The 24,740-nt window shown below is 43.3% G+C and overlaps 1 protein-coding gene across 2 annotated transcripts in view; it reads left to right on the top strand.

The window, feature by feature from the left end:
* ALS2 (alsin Rho guanine nucleotide exchange factor ALS2) overlaps window positions 1–24,740 on the top strand; it is a 152,249-nt gene that overhangs the window by 103,139 nt on the left and 24,370 nt on the right. For both annotated transcript variants that reach the window (XM_077448586.1, XM_077448585.1), the window contains exons 17-24: window positions 1,534–1,600; window positions 4,170–4,369; window positions 4,551–4,616; window positions 4,695–4,793; window positions 4,927–5,091; window positions 18,351–18,462; window positions 19,948–20,025; window positions 20,102–20,235. In XM_077448586.1, the coding sequence (XP_077304712.1) occupies window positions 1,534–1,600; window positions 4,170–4,369; window positions 4,551–4,616; window positions 4,695–4,793; window positions 4,927–5,091; window positions 18,351–18,462; window positions 19,948–20,025; window positions 20,102–20,235 (921 nt within the window). The remainder of the gene's footprint in view (window positions 1–1,533; window positions 1,601–4,169; window positions 4,370–4,550; window positions 4,617–4,694; window positions 4,794–4,926; window positions 5,092–18,350; window positions 18,463–19,947; window positions 20,026–20,101; window positions 20,236–24,740) is intronic.

Below are 24,740 nucleotides of genomic sequence, written 5' to 3'. Positions count from 1 at the left end.
CTGGGGGGGGGGGCAGCTGTAATAGGCAGTGGACAGTATGGGGCGGACAGAGCAGGCATTTTGGGCAGTGCAGGAGGGGTGGAAGCAGCGGATGACGGGTAGAGAGGCATCAGTTATTTTTTTGTTCAGCAGAGTCTGCTGAACATTTCTGATATAAATGTATGGTCACGGAAGTGACCATGAGCTTATAACAGAGGAGGAATGTCCATATGGCGAACGGACCTGGCAGTGAAAGGGTTAAAGCTCCTACAGCTGAAAATACCTTTTTTATATAAATGTATTTTTTTATGTATTCCTATATGTTGATTGCAAGCACCCCCTGAAGGGTCAGTCCTGGACCCCACCAGAGAGTGTATTGGGTCTGTTCCTCTGCGAAGGGAAAGTCATTAAACCGGTGGTTTATACCCACTACACCTAACCTAAAGGAACCCACTGGAATCCCAGTTTGCTCTGACAGGTTCTGCTCTCCATCCTGTATTGACTATGATCTTAATCTGTCAAACCATGGCAAACCATTAGATCCCTGAAAAAGTGTCTCTTCACCACTGGGGTAGACACCTTTTTTTTTTTTTTTTTTTTTTTTTTTTTTTAAGCAGACCTTTACTTTTTTCACCCACTTGTCCTTTCACACGAGCGCTCACAATTTTTTTTCATTTTTAGGGTGGGTCAGGATACCTTTTTTTTTTTTTCTCTGATAACCAGCCACGCACTTCTGGATTTCTCCTCTAGGCAATGACATTGCCCAGCTGCCCACAACCTACTGGGATGCTTTTGTCACAAATCCTAAATGAAGGCTTTGGGGAAATCTACAGCACATTTCCCATGGGGACCATTTTGTTTGTTTCGGCAGACTCTAGGCATGGAGGAGAGGTTCACACACCTAGGTGCTTCCTAAATCTTGCATTGCAGGTGGCGATCGTTGTTATTCATTTTTGTTAATTAACTGTCTTTTGTTTAATGGCATTGCTGTTAACATTGTGCTTGCCAAGTTTATCAGAATATGCAGAATGTATCTGAAAATCAAATAGGCAATCTGAGATGTACTAACCTAGCACTATCAAATATAAGCTGTGTGTGTGTTCTTGGTATTACATTCAAGATATGTTCTGCTTTTTGAGTTTAAGGCTGGGTTCACACTGCTGTGATGTGGGAACGCTGCGAATCTACTGCGGGTTCCCGCATCGCATGCCTCCCGGCGGCAGTTCACACTGCCCTATGCGAACTGGTGGGAGTGTCGGTGAAAAGTTAATGACACCTCCAAATCAGTTCGCATATCGCAGTGCGATCTGCAATCTCGGACAGGAATCGGATCGCATGGTGTGAACACAAATGCGATCCGATTCTGCTGCGGACCAAAAAAAGGGTCCATACAATCTGTGTGGCTGAAATCGCATCGCACAGAGATCACATTTGATTTGCACTGCAGTGCGGTGCGAATCACATCTAATCTCGTACACCGCAGCAGCGTGAACCCAGCCTTAATGTAGCTGAATTGGATAGATGTGTGTAAGAAGGTTGTTTTTCTTCTTTTAGCAACGGTTTAAAGATCACAGTACCAGAGGAACAGCTTACCTTGGTTGCACTATCACCTCAGGAAAAGGTAAGAAAATGCTGTAGTTAATTAAAATGATTGTAATAACCAACTCTGAGGGCTATGTTGCCTTCCCAAGGTACAAGATACCCGATGTCTGAAATTCAGCTTATATATACTGCCGGGTTATCCACCCCCCCCCCCCCTCCTTCCCCTGTCCTACCACCTTCTTTTCCTTCTCCTATACCCCCCTCGACTGTTAGCTCGTGAGTTATATATTATTACCTGTAACCAAAGTAATATGGATATCACATTGTGTTAAGAACTGTTTCAAGCACTTACACAACTGTTTACAATGTTTGGTATGTCATGTGGTATATGTATACCACTACCCCCCCCCCTTTATTTCTTCATCCTGTACCCCCCTTTGCTCTCTATTTTTTTCCTTTTGAAAATCAATAAAAAATATATTAAACCTTAAAATTATTGCAATAATACATGCATCACTTCAAGCGTAATTCCAGGCAGCAACTGAAACCAATTGTGAATTGCATCTACAATTGCTGTTTAACAAACCCAGTAACTGTGCAAACATTAGTTTACCCTTGAGCAAAAAAGAATTCTGGTTGGCTGCACGTCCAGTAAAATCACAGTGCTATATGTTCTTAGTGGTTGATTTTTTTTCTTTTGTACTCTAGTCTTTATGTATGTGTGAGACAGCAAGAAGCCTCCAGTAGGAGTGCTTTGGGATAGTTCTTATGCATCACAAGCCGGGGATCAAAAATCAGCAGATTACCAATAAAAGGGACTAGGGAAATACTGCAGTGTCTAGGGGAAAAACTAGCTTTGATCAAATACATTGGGGTTGATTTACTAAAACTGAAGAGTGCAAAATCTGGTGCAGCTCTGCATGCTTAATCAGTTTCTAACTTTAGCTTTTTCGATTATGCGCGATCAAAAAAAAAAATGGAAGCTGGTTGGTTTCTTTGCAGAGCTGCACTGTATATTGCACTCTCCAGTTTTAGTAAATTAACCTCATTGTGTTCTCTGTATGCATCTCAATAATTTATTACAGTATATCCGAAATCTTTGTAGACATTTTTGCCTAGAATTTGTCTGTTTTTGGTAGTTTGCTTTTTCTTTTATTCAGGCAACCAGATTTACACCACCTTCCATTTGGCCCTAGTACACGCTTGAGCTAGCAAATACATTTTATATAATTGGTAGGTTTCATCAAGTCCTGGTGATATTTAGCAAGCTGCCCAATTCTGCGCTCCCTACCCTTTCATTCAAACCCTGAACCCCCTGACCCCCCCCCCCCCCCGGTGTATTTTCTTTCTTCCTTACTGGCATTCCAATAGGATTGTCTTATCAGATCGGATAGAAGCATAAATTCACCCCTCTTCCTCCACACAGCATATCCAGTCCAGTGAAGCCTTTTTTCGATAAATGCAGATTTTCAGACAGCTTGTTACATGCCTTGAGCTGCAGACACAGAATGGCCATAGTTGGTGCAGTCCCCATTAAATTCAGTGCATAAACTTAGTGGCTCTCTTTTGTAATTTAAATATTTTGAGAGTCTTGTCCTAGGTCAGACAGGCTGCGTGTGCAGAATTTATTGTATAGTCATCTGACATAACATTTTTACATACCACTTATTGATGCCAGTTGAATCCAAGGGGGAGGCACTTTACTGGATTTTAGTACAAAAATAAACCTTCACAGTCAAATGTATTACCAAATCAAATGATTACTTTAAGAAAATGCTGCCCCTGCAGATATAATTGTCTGACTATGTCTGACTAATGATGATCCAGTCATTAGAGATTGCAGTCTGATGTTTTGAGACAGGTCCTATATGATGAAACTGTTGTGAAATCATAGAATCAGTAGGACCCACAAATTCGCTAGTTTCAGTACGTAGGAAGAGCATGTAAGGGTGTTGTGTGAACACTGCTGCACGTGCAGCAACTCTGTCAAAAGATCTTCTGCTGGTCCTCCTGATCCTATACAAGTTACATGCACAGCTCCATATAGTGGCTAAAAAGGATTTTGATACTAATTGAGTAAGCACGCCGGTGCGACTTGTCATAAGATTTGACTGTTTCAGATTGTTTCAAATTGCATGACAAGTCACACCCTATTGTCCGCATTGCAAGTAGGTAAATCGGTGCAACTCAGTCGGAGTGCCGATTTTGAAAGTAGTTCCTGCAGTACTTTTTGCAAGTTCAGGTGCAACTTGCATAGACATCTGTGCATGAAGTCGCTCAGTTGTCATCCAAGTCACACCTGAAGTAACATTAAAATGCTACATTGAAATTGTGCTACTTCAAGTGAAGTAGCACAATTTTAATGTCGCGATCGTTGTGACCAGGGTGTAAGTGTTGCAGATATTTTTGCATGGCCTGCCAGCACAGACAATGCAGAGGAAGAATAGTTATACAGAAATGCTACATTTTAGTCATTCTTAAAAATTGTTAAAAAAAAAAAATGTAAAAATTTCACACAGAGCGATTATTCTAGGGTTTTGTTTTTTGTTAAGGGAATGGCTTAGATGTCAATAGAGTTTACTGGACTCATACTGAGTCCTCATACTAGAAGCTGCAAACTATTATGTACTTGTCTAACTTCTCCTCAGACTAAGTGGCTTCGGGCAATTAGCCAGGCAGTGGATCAAGCCCTTAGAGGAGTATATGAGTCTTCACCACCTTCAAGTGGAAGTGTCATATGGCAAGATCCCCCTCTATCACGTAGTGCCAAATACACCTTTTACAAGGATCCAAGATTAAAAGATGCCACCTACGACGGACGTTGGCTAGCTGGAAAACCTCATGGCAGGTATGAAAGAAGAAAAAGTGCTTCGCAATAAATGTGAACCTGAAATTCCAACATTAGGATAGGGATCAACTTTTTTGTGTGTTTGTAAAAGGCATTTTCTTCAATGGGTTAATTCAGCTGTAAAATGCAACATGCTATAGATTGTTGATGCATTAATTTGATTTACCTGTACTTGTTCTAGAGGGGTATTGAAGTGGCCAGATGGAAGGGTATATGATGGGGAATTTCGGAATGGTTTGGAGGATGGGTAAGAAACCTAATTTTCTTTAATCCACATAATTCATACATATTATAGTATCAGTTTTCATCCTTTTTCATTTTACAGATTTGGAAAGTACACCATTCCAAAGAAATCTTTAAGAAAGGAAGACTGCTATCTTGGCTACTGGAAAGATGGAAAAATGTGTGGTCAAGGAACTTTCTGGTATGCTAATTAATTCATTATTATTTTTTAATCTATTTTCTCGCTGACAATGAGTCGGTGCAGTTGATTCCGTTTTATTTCTGCTGTTATGTATTTCACTTCACCATAATTCATTTAGATGTTGCCTACTCAGGTATGCTAATGGAGAAGTTTATGAAGGCTGCTTTCAGGACAACAACCGCCATGGTCATGGGCTTCTTCGGAGTGGCAAACTGACCTCCTCTTCACCCAGCATGTTTATTGGTCAGTGGGTGATGGACAAGAAGACAGGCTATGGCGTCTTTGATGACATTACAAGGTATGTACTGCAATTCGGCTTAGTGATTACAACATAAACTATACCGACTATTCCATAAGCTAACAGTGTCCATAAGTTTGAGATGATGTGGCCTTGTCAGGTGATAGCCTCACATCTACAGAAGCCAGCCAACTCTTGTCTATAGGAAAACCTGCCTGAATGCTATTATTGTTCTATAAGCGGGTCTGGCAGTGTCTTTCAGGCTGCTGTCTCCTCACCCATACAAACATACTGCTCACTCAAGCAGCTGTATTTGTGCACTTTTCGTCCAATCCTGTTCATTGAGACAGTATATTTGTGCATCCATGTCATAGAGCCTTAAAGTAGATGTTAATGCTAAACCTTCTCTCAGCCACATTCTAAACCTAATCCTTCTAACCCTGTAAAGAAAATTGCTATACTTACCTTTTCTGCAGCTGATCCGGTCCCATCTCCAGCGGCCGCTACTGTGTAGAGAGAGACAGCCAACAACAGGTGGGAAACAACGTCACCAATAGACTTACTATGGGGCATCTGTTGTCGGCTGCCTTTCCTGCACATGCCTCCACACTGAAGCTGCTGACATCTTAGCCTGCGTCTGGACCGGAGCATCTTCAGAACAGGTAAGTATAGTAATCTTTTCTTTACAGGGCTAGATAGATTAGGCTTAGCATGTGGCAGAGAGTAGGTTTATTATTAGATGGGTTTTGGTTGAACTTTTACTTTAACGTATCTTAAAGATTTGATAATGCCTGGTTTTGTTGCTTTGCCACCTGAAATAGAGTTTAACCACTTTCAGACCGGACCATTTTGCTGGTAAATGACCAGAGGTCTTTTTACACTTTGGCACTGCGCTGCTTTAACTGGTAATTGCGCGGTCATGCAATGTTGTACCCAAACAAAATTTGCGTCCTTTTCTTCCCACAAATAGAGCTTTCTTTTGATGGTATTTGATTGCCTCTGCGATTTTTTATTTTTTGCGATATAAACGTAAAAAGACCGCAAATTTTGAAAAAAAATGATATTTTCTACTTTTTGTTATTAGAAAAATCCAATAAACTCAATTTTAGTCATACATTTAGGCCAAAATGTATTCAGCCACATGTCTTTGGTAAAAAAAAAAGTCAATAATTGCATATTTATTGGTTTGCGCAAAAGTTGTCACATCTACAAACTAAGGTACGTTTTCTGGAATTTACGCAGCTTTTAGTTTACGACTGCCTATCTCATTTCTTGAGGTGCTAAATTGGCAGGGCAGTACAAAACCCCCCCAAATGACCCCATTTTGGAAAGTAGACCCCCTAAGGAAATTGATAAGAGGCATGTTGAGCCCATTGAATATTTTATTTTTTTGCCTCAAGCGATTGAATAATGACAAAAAAAAAATATTTTTTTTTTTTTTACACAAAGTTGTCACTAAATGATATATTGCTCACACATGCTATGGGCATATGTGAAATGACACCCCAAAATAAATTCTGCTGCTTCTCCTGAGTACGGGGATACCACATATGTGGGACTTTTTGGGAGCCTAGCCGCGTACGAGGCCCCGAAAACCAAGCACCGCCTTCAGGCTTTCTAAGGGCGTAAATTTTTGAGTTCACTTCTCACTACCTATTACAGTTTTGAAGGCCATAAAATGCCAAGATGGCACAAAACCCCCACAAATGACCCCATTTTAGAAAGTAGACACCCCAAGCTATTTGCTGAGAGGCATGTTGAGTTCATGGAATATTTTATATTTTGCCACAAGTTGCGGGAAAATTACAAACTTTTTTTTTTTTTTTTCACAAAGTTGTCACTAAATGATATATTGCTCATGCATGCCATGGGCATATGTGAAATGACACCCCAAAATAAATTCTGCTGCTTCTCCTGAGTTCGGGGATACCACATATGTGGGACTTTTTGGGAGCCTAGCCGCGTACGGGGCCCCGAAAACCAAGCACCGCCTTCAGGCTTTCTAAGGGCGTTACAGTTTTGAAGGCCATAAAATGCCAAGATGGCACAAACCCCCCCCAAATGACCCCATTTTGGAAAGTAGACACCCCTAAATTTAGGGGTACACTAGTGAGACTAGGTAATAAATGGCGGGTGCCCTGAAACTATAAAAAAATAACTAACCAACCAGCGTCACCTGTAACAGTTATATGGTGATCACTGGTGAAAGGGTTAACTAGGGGGCAATCAGGGGGCTTTATGCGGTAGTATATGGGGGTCCCTGGCGCTATAAAAAGCTGCGGCGAACCTAAATACCTACCTGCCTAACTAGCGTCACCTGTGACACTAATACGGCGATCAGAAAAATGGTCGCTTATTAGGCTGGGTTCACACTGGAGCGATGCGGAAACGCCACGAATCCGCGGCGGGTTCCCGCATCGCATGCCTCCCGGCGGCAGTTCACACTGCCCTATGCGAACTGCTGGGAGTGTCAGTGAAATGTTACTGACACCCCCAGATCAGTTCGCATATCGCAGTGCGATCTGCAAACTCGGATCGCATGGTGTGAACACCCATGCGATCCGATTCTGCTGCGGGCCAAAAAAAGGGTCCCGTGCGAATTTGTGGCGGGTGCGGCGAATGGCTGAACTCGAATCGCACAGAGATCGGATGTGATTTGCACTGCAGTGCGGTGCGAATCACATTCGTTCTCATAAACCGCTGCAATGTGAACCCAGCCTTAGTGACACTGGCGACGGGGGGTGATCACGGGGTTAAACCTTTATTGGGGGGGTTAGGGGGGTACATTAGAACTAAAGGGGGCTAACCCTAACTGCCCTAACAGTTATTACAGTCACAAATGACACCAATGCAAAAAAAAAAAAAAAAATGACATTGGTGTCACTGTGACTGGGGGGCAGGGGTAATTGGGGGGGTGATCGGGGGGGTGTGAGTGTGCCTGGCATGTTCTACTGTGTGTGTAGAGTGTTGGTGCAACTCACCGATCCGCTCTCCTCCGTGTCGGAACGAAAAATACCGACACGGAGGAGAGAATACATCACTTCCTCTCCTGTGTTTACATTACAGGAGAGGAAGTGATGTCACTGGGGATTTCTATTCGTCGGGAGCGATCGCGAGGGGGTGGCCATGAATGAATGGCCGCCCCCTCGTCCCGGATCGCTCCCGGACGAAAACCGACCGCCGCAGGCACCGGGCGGGGGCCCGATCGGGCCCCCGACCCGCGGGAAGGCAGGGACGTACATGTACGCCCATATGCCTGCCCGTGCCATGCTGTCGACGTACATCGTCGTGCGGCGGTCGGCAACTGGTTAAGCCAGCTGTGTTTACTTAGTGCAACTTATAACATCCAAGTGAAAGATATAACACCAACATGTCAGAAAAAATTAATAAATCAGAATCACTAAATTGGAATCGCCCCATTTGACTTTCAACTGTGTTCAGCTCTGGTCATTTTGATTAGCTCAGCATGAAAAGCACTTTTCTGGAGCATTTCAGTGCCTTGCAATGCAACTGAAGCAAGCCAACTATGGGTGTCAAGGCGCTGTCACCGAGATCTTCGGGATAAGGTTGTGGACAGGCACAAGTCAGGAGATGGATAGAAAAAAATTCAAAGGCTTTATCAATGCCTAGATGCACAGTGAAGTCTATTATTAAGAAGTGGAAGGTATTTGGTACAACACAGACCCTCCCTGGACCAGGATGTTGCCCTGAATTGAATGAAAAAGCCAGGAGGAGACTGGTCAGAGAGGCTATCAAGAGGCCTACAGCAACTCTGAAGCAGCTGCAGGAATTTATGACAAAGAGTGGTCATTGTGTTCATGTGACAGCAATATCACAAATTCTCCACAGATGTGGCCTGTATGGGTGGGTTGCAAGAAAATAGCCACTCCTCAAGAAAGACCACATGCTATCACTACTGACTTTGCCAAAATGCACCTTGAAGATTCTGAAGCCACAAAGACTAAAATGTATTTATTTGGCCTCAACACCAAATATGTCTGGCCGAAATCCAATACAGCTCTCTGTCCAAATTACACTATTCCTACAGTAAAGCATGGAGATGGTAATATCCTGTTCTGGGGGGTGTTTCTCTGCAGCAGGGACTGGAGCACTTGTCAGGATAGAAGGAGAAATGGATGGCGCAAAATACTGTCAAATTTTGAGGAAAATCTGCTGCCCTCTGCCAGAAAGTTGTCAAGGTTTACCTTTCAACATGACAATGACCCAAAGAACACAGCAAAAATGACCACACAGCGGTTGAAGGAGAAAACGGTGCATGTCCTTGCATGGCCTAGTCAACCAAATACTGACACAAGGAGGGTAATCCTTTTTTTGAATTTTATTGGGTTAAAATTGTCTTCTTTTCTGGCTGCAAAGCAACAAATTTGGATTATTTGAAAGGGGGGGGGGGGGGGGTTGGGGGGTGCATGGTGATTCTTCATTTAGTACTACAAAGTAAGAGTAGAAAGAACAAAGTTACATTTTTTTTTTTTTAACAAAGTGAAACATTGTAGCAGCAAACAGCATGACGCATCCGATCAGGTCTGCCTGTCAGTTTTTCAGGTGGACCTGATTGGACCCTCCATTCAGCCATATGGACTAGTGTGTGTAAACAGACTTGTGTCCATTTACATCCGCATACCTCCAATCTCATCAGGGCCCCTAACAAAAAAAAACAGAAGGGGATCCGTCCCCTTCCTTTTAGGCGGATCGAGACAGTGAAGTCTGTTTACACCCAGCCTCCCATAGAGTAGAGCAGAGCAGGCTGGTCCATGTCTGTTCTGAAAAAACGGAGCAGACACAGACCTGTCATCCACCCATTCCCACCCATTCCGCTCTGGTCAGCAGGGAATCAGCGGACCAATTCCCTGCTGATCCAAACAGAGCTCGACCAATGTGAAAGGGACCTAAGGCTAGGTTCACGTTTCTGCATTCAAAACACACTGCAGTTGCGATCTGCAGCAAGTGTCAATGTTGCGATAATAGCACCCCAAATGCAGTCTGTTTTGCCTGCACCAGATTGCATGGTACAAAATTACCATGTGATTCAATTTCAGTGCAGTGCATGCACTACTAAACATGCGATGCAGTGTAACTTGAGCCCATTCAAAATGAATGGGTTCAAATCGCACCACACTGCATGACATGCAGGAATGCGCTGTGTATTCCTGTGCAATTCATAGTGTAAACAAAGTGTGAGAGCTTAGAGCCAGTTCACACCGGGAATTGCACAGGAACAGTGCAGTGCATTTTCAGAAAATCCATCTACTTTCAAAAAAGTAACACAACTGGATCACATGGTACTTCTAAACCATGCGATCCGGTGTAGGCAAACACACTGCGTTTGGAGTGTCATTAGAGTTGCATTGACATTCGCTGCAAATCGTAAGGGCAATGTATTTTGTAATAAAGAGAGTTCCTTAGAGTAATCCAGCCAATATCCAGATACAAGGTGAACAAAGATCAATTTAAACACCATAGCAGCGAGCTGAGTGTGCAACTGTACCACATAGATAAAAAAACAGAGCGGATCCTTTTTGAGATTTACTGTACAAATTGAAGAGTATATGAACAGAAGATCTGTATCCGATCCACAGCGCCTATCTTCCAGGCCAGTGTGGGGGGACTGTGTATGTAGATTCACCTGCACATATGAAAGGATTACATTCAGCTACAACTCCTCAGATTTGTTGTACAGATTGAAGAATTTATAGAAGATGACAGATCTGTGTCCAGTCCACAGCGTCTATCGTCTGGGGGGGGGGGGGAGAGAATCAGGGGGTGGGGGTGTGTGTAGGTTCAACTGCACATATGCGAGGATTACATTCCTGAGATTTTCTGTACAAATTGCAGTGTATGGAATGAAGCAGATCTGTGTCCAATTCACTGTGTCCAATTCACTGTGCCTATCGTCCGAACTGTTGTGAGGGCTTTGTGTGTGTGTGTCGATTCACTTTTGTGTTATGCTCTGTTTGCTGCTACAGTGTTTCACTTTGTTTAAATTAAAATATAACATTTTTCTTTCTACTCTTATGTAGCGATGACACTTTGGACAAGATGTCTGTCATGTACAAATTTAGTTTTTGCTTTAGAACAGTAAAGGGTTCTGAGGGTTCATTTTGTAGTTTAACTTTGACATCAGTTTGGCTGGGCTGTGTTAGAGTTCAGCCTGGTCATGTGTACAGTCAAGTGCACATGACAGGCTCAGAATCATACCTGGTTGGACGCTTTAGGTATCGGCTTCCCCGGAGCCAATCAGTGGGTGCACCTGGCCCCACTGAGGAGTCTGGGGAAGGGTACTTAAGATGTTGAAGTCGCATGTTTAGGGTTGTTCGTTTGTGAGGCCATAGCTGCCTGTTCCTGGTACTGGACCGGGTTACCCCCGAGAGGGGTCCCGGTCATGGGAGCGTGTGTCGCTCCACAACCTGCTTTGGTTGGCTAACTCCAATAGATCCCACTGGTCTGGGGTAAGGATCCATCTGTTCCCGAGTCTCGGAACCGGCTGGTCCGAGGCGCAGTAACTGAGGGAGGATTCAAGGAGTCCGGGTGTGCTCTCGGCTTGGAGGGGCACCGCAGCTCGTGTAAGTGACCGGGGGAGGACTCTTTGGAGGAGGGCCAACAAGCTGGCATCCCGAGAAGTGCCTGATTGCTGGGTTGTCAGCGAGTCCACGGTTTTTCCAGTACTGCCAATGAGACAGAGAACGTTCCAGGTACTGAGGAAAAGGTTCCTGTTCAATTCTGTTACAAATTACTCAAGGTCAAAGATTTCACAAGTTCTGGATCAAAGTTCCTATTTGCCATAATCTCTGGCTAGAGGTTTGTTCAGCTTTGAAGCACCCAGCTGTGAGTGGCTACTCTCTGGGTGGTATTAGAGACTTTCTGATAACTAGCAGTTCAATGTGCCTGAGTTTCTTCACCCTTGCCCTCTGTTCCCATATCAGACTGTGTTTGTTGGATGTTAACCCTGTAAATAAAAAACCTTTATAAAGGACTTTTATGGTGTCAGCATCCAAAGTTGTTGGGTACTAACCCTAGACGTGGAAGAACCAGCCAAGCAGAGGTAACCAGTAAGCCCAAAAGTCAAGGCCGCCCTGCCAAGGATTATGGCCGCTACACTTTGTAGAATTTAATATATTTTTTATTTATATAACTCAATGTGGTTGACCTAATTATATCAAATCAAACACTAACAGCGCTTTTACTGCTTATTGATAGAACTACCAGTCCCCTGTTGTTCCCACCATGCAGTTAAACTTGGTTCATTGCAATATTACTTTCTTAATAATTACCAATAACCAGCATAAATACTTTAAGAGTTTCAAAGCAAAAGGATGAATGAATCACAGTCCAGCAATAATAAGTCCAGCACAAAAAAGTGACAGAGTCCTTTCCAGCTATCTGCGTGAAAGCAACATATGCCACAGAGATGATCTTCCCATATGTGTAGATGTGAGTGAGGACAATCCTACACCTTCACCATTTTACACCGCTATGTGTATCCACACGAATGGCAGTTTACCAGAAGCTATCTGCTTATGAGCCTATCTCTGCTGCATGCGATCCAGCTGCCTGTTCCTGTCTCCTCCGTTTATGTTGCATTCATTGTGCATGGACATGTAAAAGATGCAAGGGGTCTGATATAGTGTTATATCCTTTATTAACAATACCCGTCTCCCCCCTTACAAACTTACTTTAAAACAATCAATTAAAAGCATGTATAATGGATGTCAGTTGTACAGATCAAGCTTCTCACCGCCAGGCTGGTTACCTTGTTCGTCACTACCTGTGTGTAGAGACCCGGGTTCTCGTCTGTTACTGATCAACCTCACTACTCGCGTGACCACGCCCTGACGCGTTTCGTGATTACGTCTTCAGAGGGCGTGGTCACGCGATGTACGCTGTAGTAATTTATACTCTATTCCATACAGGGGGAGGCACGTCATTTCCTCTACGACGCTGCTCATCCCTATCCACCTCCTACTAGTCTGGACGGCTGTCTGCAAAGTATGTACTTCCGGTGTTCACATACCTCCCACCGGTTTCCGGAACAGATGTCCCCGGATATGTAAAATTACCCAGCGGTGCATACTAGTATCTTACTACCTCCTCCCGCAGTACATCTTGTGTAAACTCCGCGGGTGGGGGAATGTGGTGGGGTTTACGCAACTATTATGCTTATTGCATGTAACCTGCATGATTATTGCGCTAATTCTAATATATAAAACACATTATGTAAAATCATATAAAATGTGTTTATATTAAAAATATCTAAAAGTAAAGATAAAAATAAACAACGAGGTTTAAACTGAAAAGACATAAGTTCTACTACACCAACTGAAACTGCATGATGTTTCATAATATACCATTTAGACTTAACCCCTCATTGCTCTATTTGGGTAGATTATCCAATATCTAATGGTATCTGCAGTAGCATTTTAGTATGGGCATTGCCCTTCCTACCTATTAGTGTTTGTCTCAAAAATTATCATCAACCCTAGTATTAATATCAATGTTGTCTTCTAGTGATTTGTATGTGTTATTGCCCCCACCGATCAGCTATTGTGTATGATGTATAGGGTAAAGTCGCAGTAATAATGTATACTTGTATTCATCCTAGTAATACACCGAGACGTATTCATATCTCAAGTGCATTACCAGTATCAATATTGCCCTCTGCTTCCCCATTCTTTTAATCTGAGTATGGGTAATTTAAACTAATAGGCCTCATCCTATTCAGACATTCACAAAGTACCTGCCTTACTCTCTTTTAGTAATTGCTAATATGGCAGTTTACATCCAATTCTATGTTGAGGCCCTTAGGACTAAGTGTGTCCGTTAAAAAAAATCCATTCTGTTTCGCGTCGGGAAATCTCCCTTACCATATTAGCCCCTCTCCAGTTAGGGTACAGTTTGTCTATCCCCCAAAACTTTAGTCCCTTTGGGTCTCTCTTATATTTGTTCCTAAAGTGCAATGATACGCTGTGTTCTTTATATCCTATACTGATATTGTAGATGTGTTCTGCCACTCGCGTGGTAAGCATGCGTTTCGTGCGGCCTATGTACATGAGGCCGCACGGGCACTCTAATGCGTATACTACATGTGTAGATCTGCATGTAATACATTCCTTGATTTGAAATTCTTTATTGTTGGCCGTGGATGTAAATTTAGTCAGCCCTTTTAAATGGGTGGTTACTTGTCTATATGCTTTGCATCTTCTGCAAGCATGGAAACCAGTTTGTTCCCAGAACATTTTGAGTTTTTTTAGGGGGGTCCAGAACTTTTTTGACCACCTGGTCACCAAATGTAGCGTTCTTTCTGTATATGAACGGTGGTTTTTGTGGTAGGTTCTTACCCATTATTTTGTCCATCTGGAGTATGTGCCAATGTTTTGTAATAATGGCCTCTACATCTTTATATTGTTTGTGATAATTAGAGATAAATCCCCATTCAAAGGAAGTATTTTTTTGTTTGATCATTGGTTGTAAATATTGATCCTGAGTACTTTGGCCTACGTCTGTAATTAGCTTGTCCAGTATCTTTGGTTTATATCCCTTCTCTTCAAACTGAAATTTAAGAGAGTTCGCTTGCGTGATGTAATCCTCATCTGATGTGCAATTACGCCTTATCCTAGTGAACTGACCTTTGGGAATATTAATCAGCCATTTTGGGTCATGTCCACTCTGTATAGGGATGAAGCTATTTCTGTCTGTGCTCTTGAAGTACGTTTTTGTATATAGGTGATTCCCTTCTTTTATCACTTCTACATCCAGATAATGTATTTGTAGCTGATTCCAGCTGTAATCCAGTTTAATGTGGTTCGGATTGCTATTTAGATGTTCCATAAATTCCTTCAATGATGCCTCTGTGCCCTCCCATATAAAGAACACATCATCTATATATCTACTGTAGAATGTGAGTTCCCTGCGTCTGGTTTGATAAATCCACCTATCTTCCCATTGACTCATCAGGTGGTCAAAAAAGTTCTGGAAACAAACTGGTTTCCATGCTTGCATAAGATGCAATGCATGTAGACAAGTAACCACCCATTTAAGAGGGCTGACTAAATTTACATCCACAGCCAACAATAAAGAATTTCAAATCAAGGTATGTATTACATGCAGATCTACACATGTAGTATACGCATTAGAGTGTGCATAGGTCGCACGAAACGCATGCTTACCACACGAGTGGCAGAACACATCTACAATATCAGTATAGGATATAAAGAACACAGCGTATCATTGCACTTTAGGAACAAATATAAGAGAGACCCAAAGGGACTAAAGTTTTGGGGGATAGACAAACTGTACCCTAACTGGAGAGGGGCTAATATGGTAAGGGAGATTTCCCGACGCGAAACAGAATGGATTTTTTTAACGGACACACTTAGTCCTAAGAGCCTCAACATAGAATTGGATGTAAACTGCCATATTAGCAATTACTAAAAGAGAGTAAGGCAGGCACTTTGTGAATGTCTGAATAGGATGAGGCCTATTAGTTTAAATTACCCGTACTCATTGATATTAATACTAGGGTTGATGATAATTTTTGAGACAAACACTAATAGGTAGGAAGGGCAATGCCCATACTAAAATGTTACTGCAGATAACATTAGATATTGGATAATCTATCCAAATAGAGCAATAAGGGGTTAAGTCTAAATGGTATATTATGAAACATCATGCAGTTTCAGTTGGTGTAGTAGAACTTATGGCTTTTCAGTTTAAACCTCGTTGTTTATTTTTATCTTTACTTTTAGATATTTTTAATATAAACATATTTTATATGATTTTACATAATGTGTTTTTATATATTAGAATTAGCGCAATAATCATGTAGGTTACATGCAATAAGCATAATAGTTGCGTAAACCCCACCACATTCCCCCACCCGCGGAGTTTACACAAGATGTACTGTGGGAGGAGGTAGTAAGATACTAGTATGCACCGCTGGGTAATTTTACATATCCGGGGACATCTGTTCCGGAAACCGGTGGGAGGTATGTGAACACCGGAAGTACATACTTTGCAGACAGCCGTCCAGACTAGTAGGAGGTGGATAGGGATGAGCAGCGTCGTAGAGGAAATTACGTGCCTCCCCCTGTATGGAATAGAGTATAAATGACTACAGCGTACATCGCGTGACCACGCCCTCTGAAGACGTAATCACGAAACGCGTCAGCGCGAGTAGTGAGGTTGATCAATAACAGACGAGAACCCGGGTCTCTACACACAGGCAGTGACGAACAAGGTAACCAGCCTGGCGGTGAGAAGCTTGATCTGTACAACTGACATCCATTATACATGCTTTTAATTGATTGTTTTAAAGTAAGTTTGTAAGGGGGGAGACGGGTATTGTTAATAAAGGATATAACACTATATCAGACCCCTTGCATCTTTTACATGTCCATGTACAATGAATGCAACATAAACAGAGGAGACAGGAACAGGCAGCTGGATCGCATGCAGCAGAGATAGGCTGATAAGCAGATAGCTTCTGGTAAGCTGCCATTCGTGTGGATACACATAGCGGTGTAAAATGGTGAAGGTATAGGATTGTCCTCACTCACATCTACACATATGGGAAGATCATCTCTGTGGCGTATGTTGCTTGCACGCAGATAGTTGGAAAGGACTCTGTCACTTTTTTGTGCTGGACTTATTATTGCTGGACTGTGATTCATTCATCCTTTTGCTTTGAAACTCTTAACCACTTCAATACCAGGCTTACTGCCCAGACCAATTTTGAGCTTTCAGCGCTGTCGCACTTTGAATGACAATTGCGAGGTCATGCTACACTGTACCCAAATAAAATTTTTATCATTTTTTTCCCACAAATAGAGCTTTCTTTTGGTGGTATTTGATCACCTCTACGGTTTTTATTTTTTGCGCTACAAATAAAAAAATACCGAAAATTTTGAAAAAAAATGTTTTTTTTTTGTTTCAGTTTCAAAACTTCGTAAATAATTACGTTTTCTCCTTCACTGATGGGCACTGATAAGGCGGCACTGATGGGCACCAATGATGTGGCACCAATGATGTGGCACCAATGAAGTGGCACTGATGAGGTGGCATTGATGGACACTGATAGGCGGCACTGATGGGCACTGATAGGCGGCACTGATGGGCACTGATAGGCGGCACTGATGGGCACTGATAGGCGGCACTGATGGGCGACACGGATGGGCACTGATAGGTGGCACAAATTGGCACTGATAGCTGGCACGGATTGGCATGGTTGGGCGGCACAGATGGGCATGGATAGGCGGCACAGATGGGCACGGATGGGCACTGATAGGTGGCACGGATGGGCACTGATAGGTGGCACAGGTGGGCACTCATAGGCGGCATTGGTGTTATACTGTACTAATGGATGCCAATCAGTGCCAAACAATAATGCATGCCAATTAGTGATGCCCATTGTGGGCACTGATTGGCATCCATTATGGGCACTGATTGGCATCCATTGTGGCACTGACTGGCATCCCTGGTGGTCTAGGGAGGATTACCTGTTGTTGGGCATCGCTGGTGGTCTGGTGGCGTCCCTGGTGGTCCAGTGTGGGCATCCTCGGGGGGGCCTGTGCTGATAATCGATCAGCACAGACCCCCCCTGTCAGAGGAGCAGCCGATCGGCTCTCCTCTACTCGCGTCTGACAGACGCGAGTGAGGAAAAGCCGATCACCGGCTCTTCCTATTTACACTGTGATCAGCCGTGATTGGACATGGCTGATCACGTGGTATAGAGTCTCCGTCGGAGACTCTTTACCGAGATCGTAGTTGCCGGGTGTCAGACTGACACCCCGCAACAACGATCGCCGCGATGCGCACCCCCGGGGGCGTGCAGCGGCTCATAAGGACTCTTTCCGTACTTTTTGCTATAATTACATATGGTTTTTAATTAATACACTGGGTCTTTATTACACTGTTATTTGTTGGATCCTTGTTCACAATTAATTTTGAATTTTCTTTATTACCCATATGTTAGGGGTATGATAAAGTCTATATGATATCTGTCACAATATTTATGAAGTATATGCACGGTAGGCTCTAGCCTTGTAGTACATTTATGGTTTAGCGCAGCTTATTTATTTTTCTAGTTTTGTTTTTCTGTAATTATGTGATACAGTTAAGCCGCAGCTGAACTGGGTCCCTTTGTGACCAAGTAGTATTTAATTTGTTGCTCACCTTAGCGCAGTTTCTTTTCCTGTGTCACAACAGCTAGCTGAATGATGAATTTTGGATTTACCATTCATGGTTCTTTACACTGAATTGTATGTATTATTATTGCATAAATCCCAAATATTCATGTTTTTTTCTAGAGGAGAAAAATACATGGGAATGTGGCAAGATGACCTCCGGCAAGGCAATGGACTTGTGGTGACGCAGTTTGGATTATACTATGAAGGAGCATTTAGTACAAACAAAATGATGGTGAGTCACCAGTGTAGCCTGTTATTTTTCATCCGTGTTTAACATTTGTAAAGTTATTGGGGCACAGTAACCAGCCTAAAGCGTTGTACACACGATCGGATTTTCATCAGGGAATTGTGTGATGACAGACTGTTTGCCTAAAATCTGACCGTTCGTATGCTCCTTCAGACAATTGTTGTCCAATTTTCCACCAACAAACGTTGGATGGCAGGCTAACAAATGTCCGTCAAACAAATGTCCAAAGTACAAACACGCATGCTCGGACTCAAAGCTCCCCAAATACGACATTAGCAGAAGGTGCCCAAAGGGTGGCGCTCAAGAGCTGAAATTCCACGTAGTACGTCACTACATTTTGTGTTTTGTTGGCCGACAATTGTGTGCCATTAGTATGCAAGACAAGTTCCTGGCACACACCCTTCGGACAAAAGTCTGATGCTCTGTTGGCCAACAATCAGATCATGTGTATGAGGCTTAAGTCAGTTTAGTTCATTTTTCAACAATGTTTATATATTTAACTCAATAATATAGCGATAATATATTCCATTGGGCTCTACAAAGAACACAAAGCTCTTCACATCAGTCCTTCGCTAATTCATTCTTTATTATATTTGTGGATTGTTGGGGAAACCCATGAAAACACAGAAAACCATGATGGCAGGAGTGCTAGCTGTAGTGCTGTCATTATCACTATGTACTTTACGTGTATCAATTGTACTTGGGGTAGCAGAAAGCTTGCGAAAGATGAGTATTGGTAGCAAACAGGATGCGTTTTAAAAAAAAAGGCAATCATTACCATTTCCATTAATATTTATCCGTTCTACCTTTGACATTTTTACATCTCTGAGAGCAGGTTCACACCACAATTTCTGCATTCCAGGTGCGTTTCTGCATGCACGTTTTTGATGGATTCAGTGCATTTTTTATGTGTTGGAGTGCATTTTTGCCTTTTATTCTTCATCTCAATTGAGGAAATTTTGGTGCATTTTTATGTGTTTTGCCATTACAGTTTCGTTCCATACCAGAAAGAATGCAACATGTTTGTTCTTTGCACTGGAATGCACTGCACTGTTGTGAACTAGGGCCATTGGAATCCATGTTAAATGCTGTCCAATGTGTTTATGATGCAGAATAAAAACTGCACTGGACTGCATCTGTTGTGAACCAGCCTTAAGGGATTGTTTTGATGGGCAAATATAGTACATTTTCAGGCATATTTACCTAGCATTTGATATCCATTGAATTTCAGCTGATTTGTGCGGACATAAAAGCAGTTCTTCATGTACACAAGCCCTTTTTTAAAACAACTTTGTGCTAGTGTGGACCCCTGATTTGGTGAAAGGAGGATTTTGTATTATGTATCTCTGATGTGGGACAGAAGTCCTCAAAAAAGAAAAAAAGCTTTGGCTGGTGTTACAAATGAGATTCTCCTTTTATTATTAAGAGATGCTTTGATGGAATCCGTAAGTTTGTTTGTCTTTGTTGTAGGGATGTGGAGTTCTGCTATCTGAAGATGACACTGTTTATGAAGGGGAATTCTCAGATGACTGGACATTGAATGGAAAGGTCAGACCTGTTTTGCTATTGTGCACCAAATGTTATTTGAAAAACTTTTGTGAACACTTGATATGTTTTATTTTAGGGAGTGCTCCGAATGTCTAATGGCGACTGTATCGAGGGTGTTTTTAGTGGAGAGTGGGGATCTGGAATCAAAGTCAGTGGCACATACATAAAGCCAAGCATATATGAAGGGGAAAAGGAAGAAACCAAGACCCAGTAAGTTTCACCAAGGTTTTCTCCATGCTTTAATATAAAAACACTCCAAAATGCAGGACAATTCATTAGAGCCAGAAGATGATGCAATACAGTGTGTTATTTGCTCATTTTTACAATTTAAAACTGTAGCTTAATAGTAAGAGAACAAGGGGTATACTGCTGCCCACAGAAAAAAAGGACGCTAGGCACATAGAAAACTCAAGGCCAGCCCCCTTGAGGCTATGACCTCTCCCAGACCAGCTCGGTTTCATCTAGTGTAAGGAGAATGGAAGATTTTTGTCACAATTCACAGCTTCTGGTAGATTTAGGCCAGATATTGGAAAACCTGGAAGTCTAGCTTGTTAGCTAAGGGGTACAAGTTTACCCAGTTCATTAAGGGATATGCTTTCATAGCATGTTGCACCCATTTCCAGGTAAACATAAAAAACTGCAATATGTGTATATAGCATAAAGTGATAAATCATATAGTGCACTTAAAATTCATAATAAGTGAAATTAAGTCCAATAAAGTAAATCCAGTTTCACCTGTTCCTTAAATTCCAGTCTAGAGGTGTCACCAACATTCACCATCACCCAAAGTGCAGTAGGACTATCTGCTTACCAAATGCCCATGACCCTCTTATTACAAGAGAAGTCCCATAAAGCACGTATGGTCACTCAAATTCACCTATACATTTCACAGACCGCTCTCTCAGCTCCTTGGGTATCGCCAATTGGCAAACATACCATGGCTCCAGAAGAAGATATTCATGTGGAAAGAACAAAAACATGCCTCTCCATAGTGCAAAAAAAACTCCAGCGTATTTATTTGAATATAAAATTGCACTTGCAAACATGTAAAACTAATGCGCATGAACAGTAAAATCACCTAGACGGCATGGTTCCGTAGTTCCGGGAGCGCGATGGCATCAACCAGGTTGTTTTGAAGCTAAGGATTTCCCTTTTGTGCATAGTGGCCTTTGTTTTGTTTTTTTACCATAATGAGAATGTTATCTTACTTGTGTATGGCCTGGAATAGGGATGAGCCGAACACCCCCCGGTTCGGTTCGCACCAGAACTTGCGAACGACCCCCGCGTTCGGTACGAACGTTAGAACCCCATTGAAGTCTATGGGACTCGAACGTTCGAATTGGAAAGTGCTCATTTTAACGGCTAATATGCAAGATAGTGTCCTAAAAAGGGTTTGGCGACCTGCCTCCTGCCTCAGGGGACATGGGTCACTGCAAAAAAAAGTTTTAAAAACTACCGTTTTGGCGGGAGCACTGATTTTAATGACGATTAAAGTGAAAAAAAAAAGTGAAATATTCCTTTAAATATGGTGCCTGCGGGGTGTCTGTAGTATGCCTGTGAAGTGCCACGTGTTTCCGGTGTTTAGAACAGTCCCTGCACAAAATGACATTAAACGGAAATAACACCATTTAAAACTGCTTGCGGTTTTAATGTTATATCTGGTTCCTGCAATATGGTTGAAAATCATTGAGAAACATGGCATGGGTAGCCCTCCCTGCCCATTACCAGCCTATTTGGGTCTTGTACGCATATTAAGGGGAACCCCGTACCCATATTAAAAAAAGGAAATGCGTGTGGCCCCCAGGCCCTATATACTCAGAACAGCAGTATACAGGCGGTGCAAACAAGACAGGGACTGTGTAGGTTTGTTGTGTTAAGTTGAATCTGTTTGTCATTTTCAACCGGTACATTTTTAAAGTGTAGCTCCAGTCAAAAAAACTATCTTTAAGCTTTTTGGAAAACATAGGGAAGGGTTATCACCCCTGTATAATTTGTTTTGTCGTCCATCTTTTTTCATCTCACTTGCTGCTGTCTCCTTGCGTTTGCAAGTAGGAGATGTTTGTAAGTTGGATGTTTGAAAGTAGGGGCCTGCCCTATATTATAGCGGTATGTACTGGGTACAGAGCACGCAGACAGCACGCACTATCTCCTAACACTACTGACTGCAAGCTCTATTATTAACCACTTGTTAGCCCAATGTTTGCATAAAGTGAAAGATGAAGTTATGCTGAGTAAATAGATATCAAACATGTCACTCTTCAAAATTGCACATGCCCGTGGAATGGCGCCAAACGTCGCTACTTAAAAAATCCCCATAGGCGACGCTTTAAATATTTTTTTACTGGTTACATGTTTTGAGTTGCAGAGGAGGTCTAGGACTAGAATTATTGCTCTCGCTCTAACATTCTCGGCGATACCTCACATGTGTGGCACATGCGAGCACATGGGGACATGGGCGCTTTAATTTTTATTTTATTTTTTTATTGTTCATTTTACTTTATTTATTTTAGTTTGACATTTTTTTTCCCAAAAATATATTTTTGATCACTTTTATTCCTATTACAAGAAATGTAAACATCCCTTGTAATAGGAATATGGGGTGACAGGTCCTCTTTACAGTGAAATCTGGGGGGTCAATATGACCCCACATCTCACCTCTAGGCTGGGAAGCCTGAAATAAAAAAAAAAAAAAAGATTCTGGCTTTGATCGTACTGGCGAGTTGGTAGAAGCACCGGAGGGCGGTGAGGGGTGGGGGGCGTCTATGGCTGGGTATTTCAGGGTATCACCGAGTATGGCTGGGTATCTCTGAGTATGGCAGGGTATTACAGAGTATTGGCGGGGGGGTATTGGCGGGGTACTACAGAGTAATAGCAGGGTACTGCACTGCAGAGTAATGGCAGGGTACTGCACTGCAGAGTAATGGCGGGGTACTGCACTGCAGAGTAATGGCAGGGTACTGCACTGCAGAGTAATGGCGGGGTACTGCAGAGTAATGGCGGGGTACTGCACTGCAGAGTAATGGCGGGGTACTGCACTGCAGAGTAATGGCGGGGTACTGCACTGCAGAGTAATGGCGGGGTACTGCAGAGTAATGGCGGGGTACTGCACTGCAGAGTAATGGCAGGGTACTGCACTGCAGAGTAATGGCGGGGTACTGCACTGCAGAGTAATGGCGGGGTACTGCACTGCAGAGTAATGGCGGGGTACTGCACTGCAGAGTAATGGCAGGGTACTGCACTGCAGAGTAATGGCGGGGTACTGCACTGCAGAGTAATGGCAGGGTACTGCACTGCAGAGTAATGGCGGGGTACTGCACTGCAGAGTAATGGCAGGGTACTGCACTGCAGAGTAATGGCGGGGTACTGCACTGCAGAGTAATGGCGGGGTACTGCACTGCAGAGTAATGGCGGGGTACTACAGAGTAATGGCGGGGTACTACAGAGTAATGGCGGGGTACTACAGAGTAATGGCGGGGTACTACAGAGTAATGGCGGGGTACTGCACTGCAGAGTAATGGCGGGGTACTGCACTGCAGAGTAATGGCGGGGTACTGCACTGCAGAGTAATGGCGGGGTACTGCACTGCAGAGTAATGGCGGGGTACTACAGAGTAATGGCAGGGTACTGCACTGCAGAGTAATGGCGGGGTACTGCACTGCAGAGTAATGGCGGGGTACTGCACTGCAGAGTAATGGCGGGGTACTGCACTGCAGAGTAATGGCAGGGTACTGCACTGCAGAGTAATGGCAGGGTACTGCACTGCAGAGTAATGGCGGGGTACTGCACTGCAGAGTAATGGCGGGGTACTACAGAGTAATGGCGGGGTACTACAGAGTAATGGCGGGGTACTACAGAGTAATGGCAGGGTACTGCACTGCAGAGTAATGGCAGGGTACTGCACTGCAGAGTAATGGCGGGGTACTGCAGAGTAATGGCGGGGTACTGCAGAGTAATGGCGGGGTACTGCAGAGTAATGGCGGGGTACTGCAGAGTAATGGCGGGGTACTGCAGAGTAATGGCGGGGTACTGCAGAGTAATGGCGGGGTACTGCAGAGTAATGGCGGGGTACTGCAGAGTAATGGCGGGGTACTGCAGAGTAATGGCGGGGTACTGCAGAGTAATGGCGGGGTACTGCAGAGTAATGGCAGGGTACTGCAGAGTATGCACTGGTATTGCAGAGTATTGGCAGGGCATTGAGGGGTTAAATTCGGTGAGCAGCGATGTGGGCACTGCAGATGCAGCCCACATCGCTGCTGACACCGATCTCTTTCCCCTCCGCTGTACCGATCGGTACAGAAAGGGGAGGGAGGAACAGGCGTCATAACATGACGCCGGTTTGTTTCCAAGTGATCACTCTGTCATTTGACGGAGCAATCACGTGGTAAACGGCCGCTATGAGCGGCCGTTTACCGTGATGCGCCGGGTCCTATGGACCCGGCGGTCACGGATGCTCTCGAGTGCGCACACCTCGGGGCACACGAGAGCAGAATTCTGGGAGGCCGTTAATTAACGGCCTCTCTGAGTTAAACAACCGCCCTGAAGCCGTTAATCGGCAATGGGCAGTTGTTAAGTGGTTAAAGCTAGATCACTAGCTATATAGGTGAGGTGAATATAGTGGTGTATACTGCAGTCAGGGCACAGACAACAACCACTACACAGCAGCAAGATAGGAAATCAGCCAAAAACGATTGGTGTGTACTGTGTTGAAGGTACAC

The sequence above is a fragment of the Lithobates pipiens genome, unplaced genomic scaffold (genome assembly GCF_037356315.1).
Source record: "Lithobates pipiens isolate NorthernLeopardFrog02 unplaced genomic scaffold, aLitPip1_a1.2 Scaffold_22, whole genome shotgun sequence".
In the NCBI taxonomy this organism is placed as follows: domain Eukaryota; kingdom Metazoa; phylum Chordata; class Amphibia; order Anura; family Ranidae; genus Lithobates; species Lithobates pipiens.
Note: the sequence above shows the minus strand (reverse complement) of the source record. Positions and strands in the feature narration are given on the sequence as shown.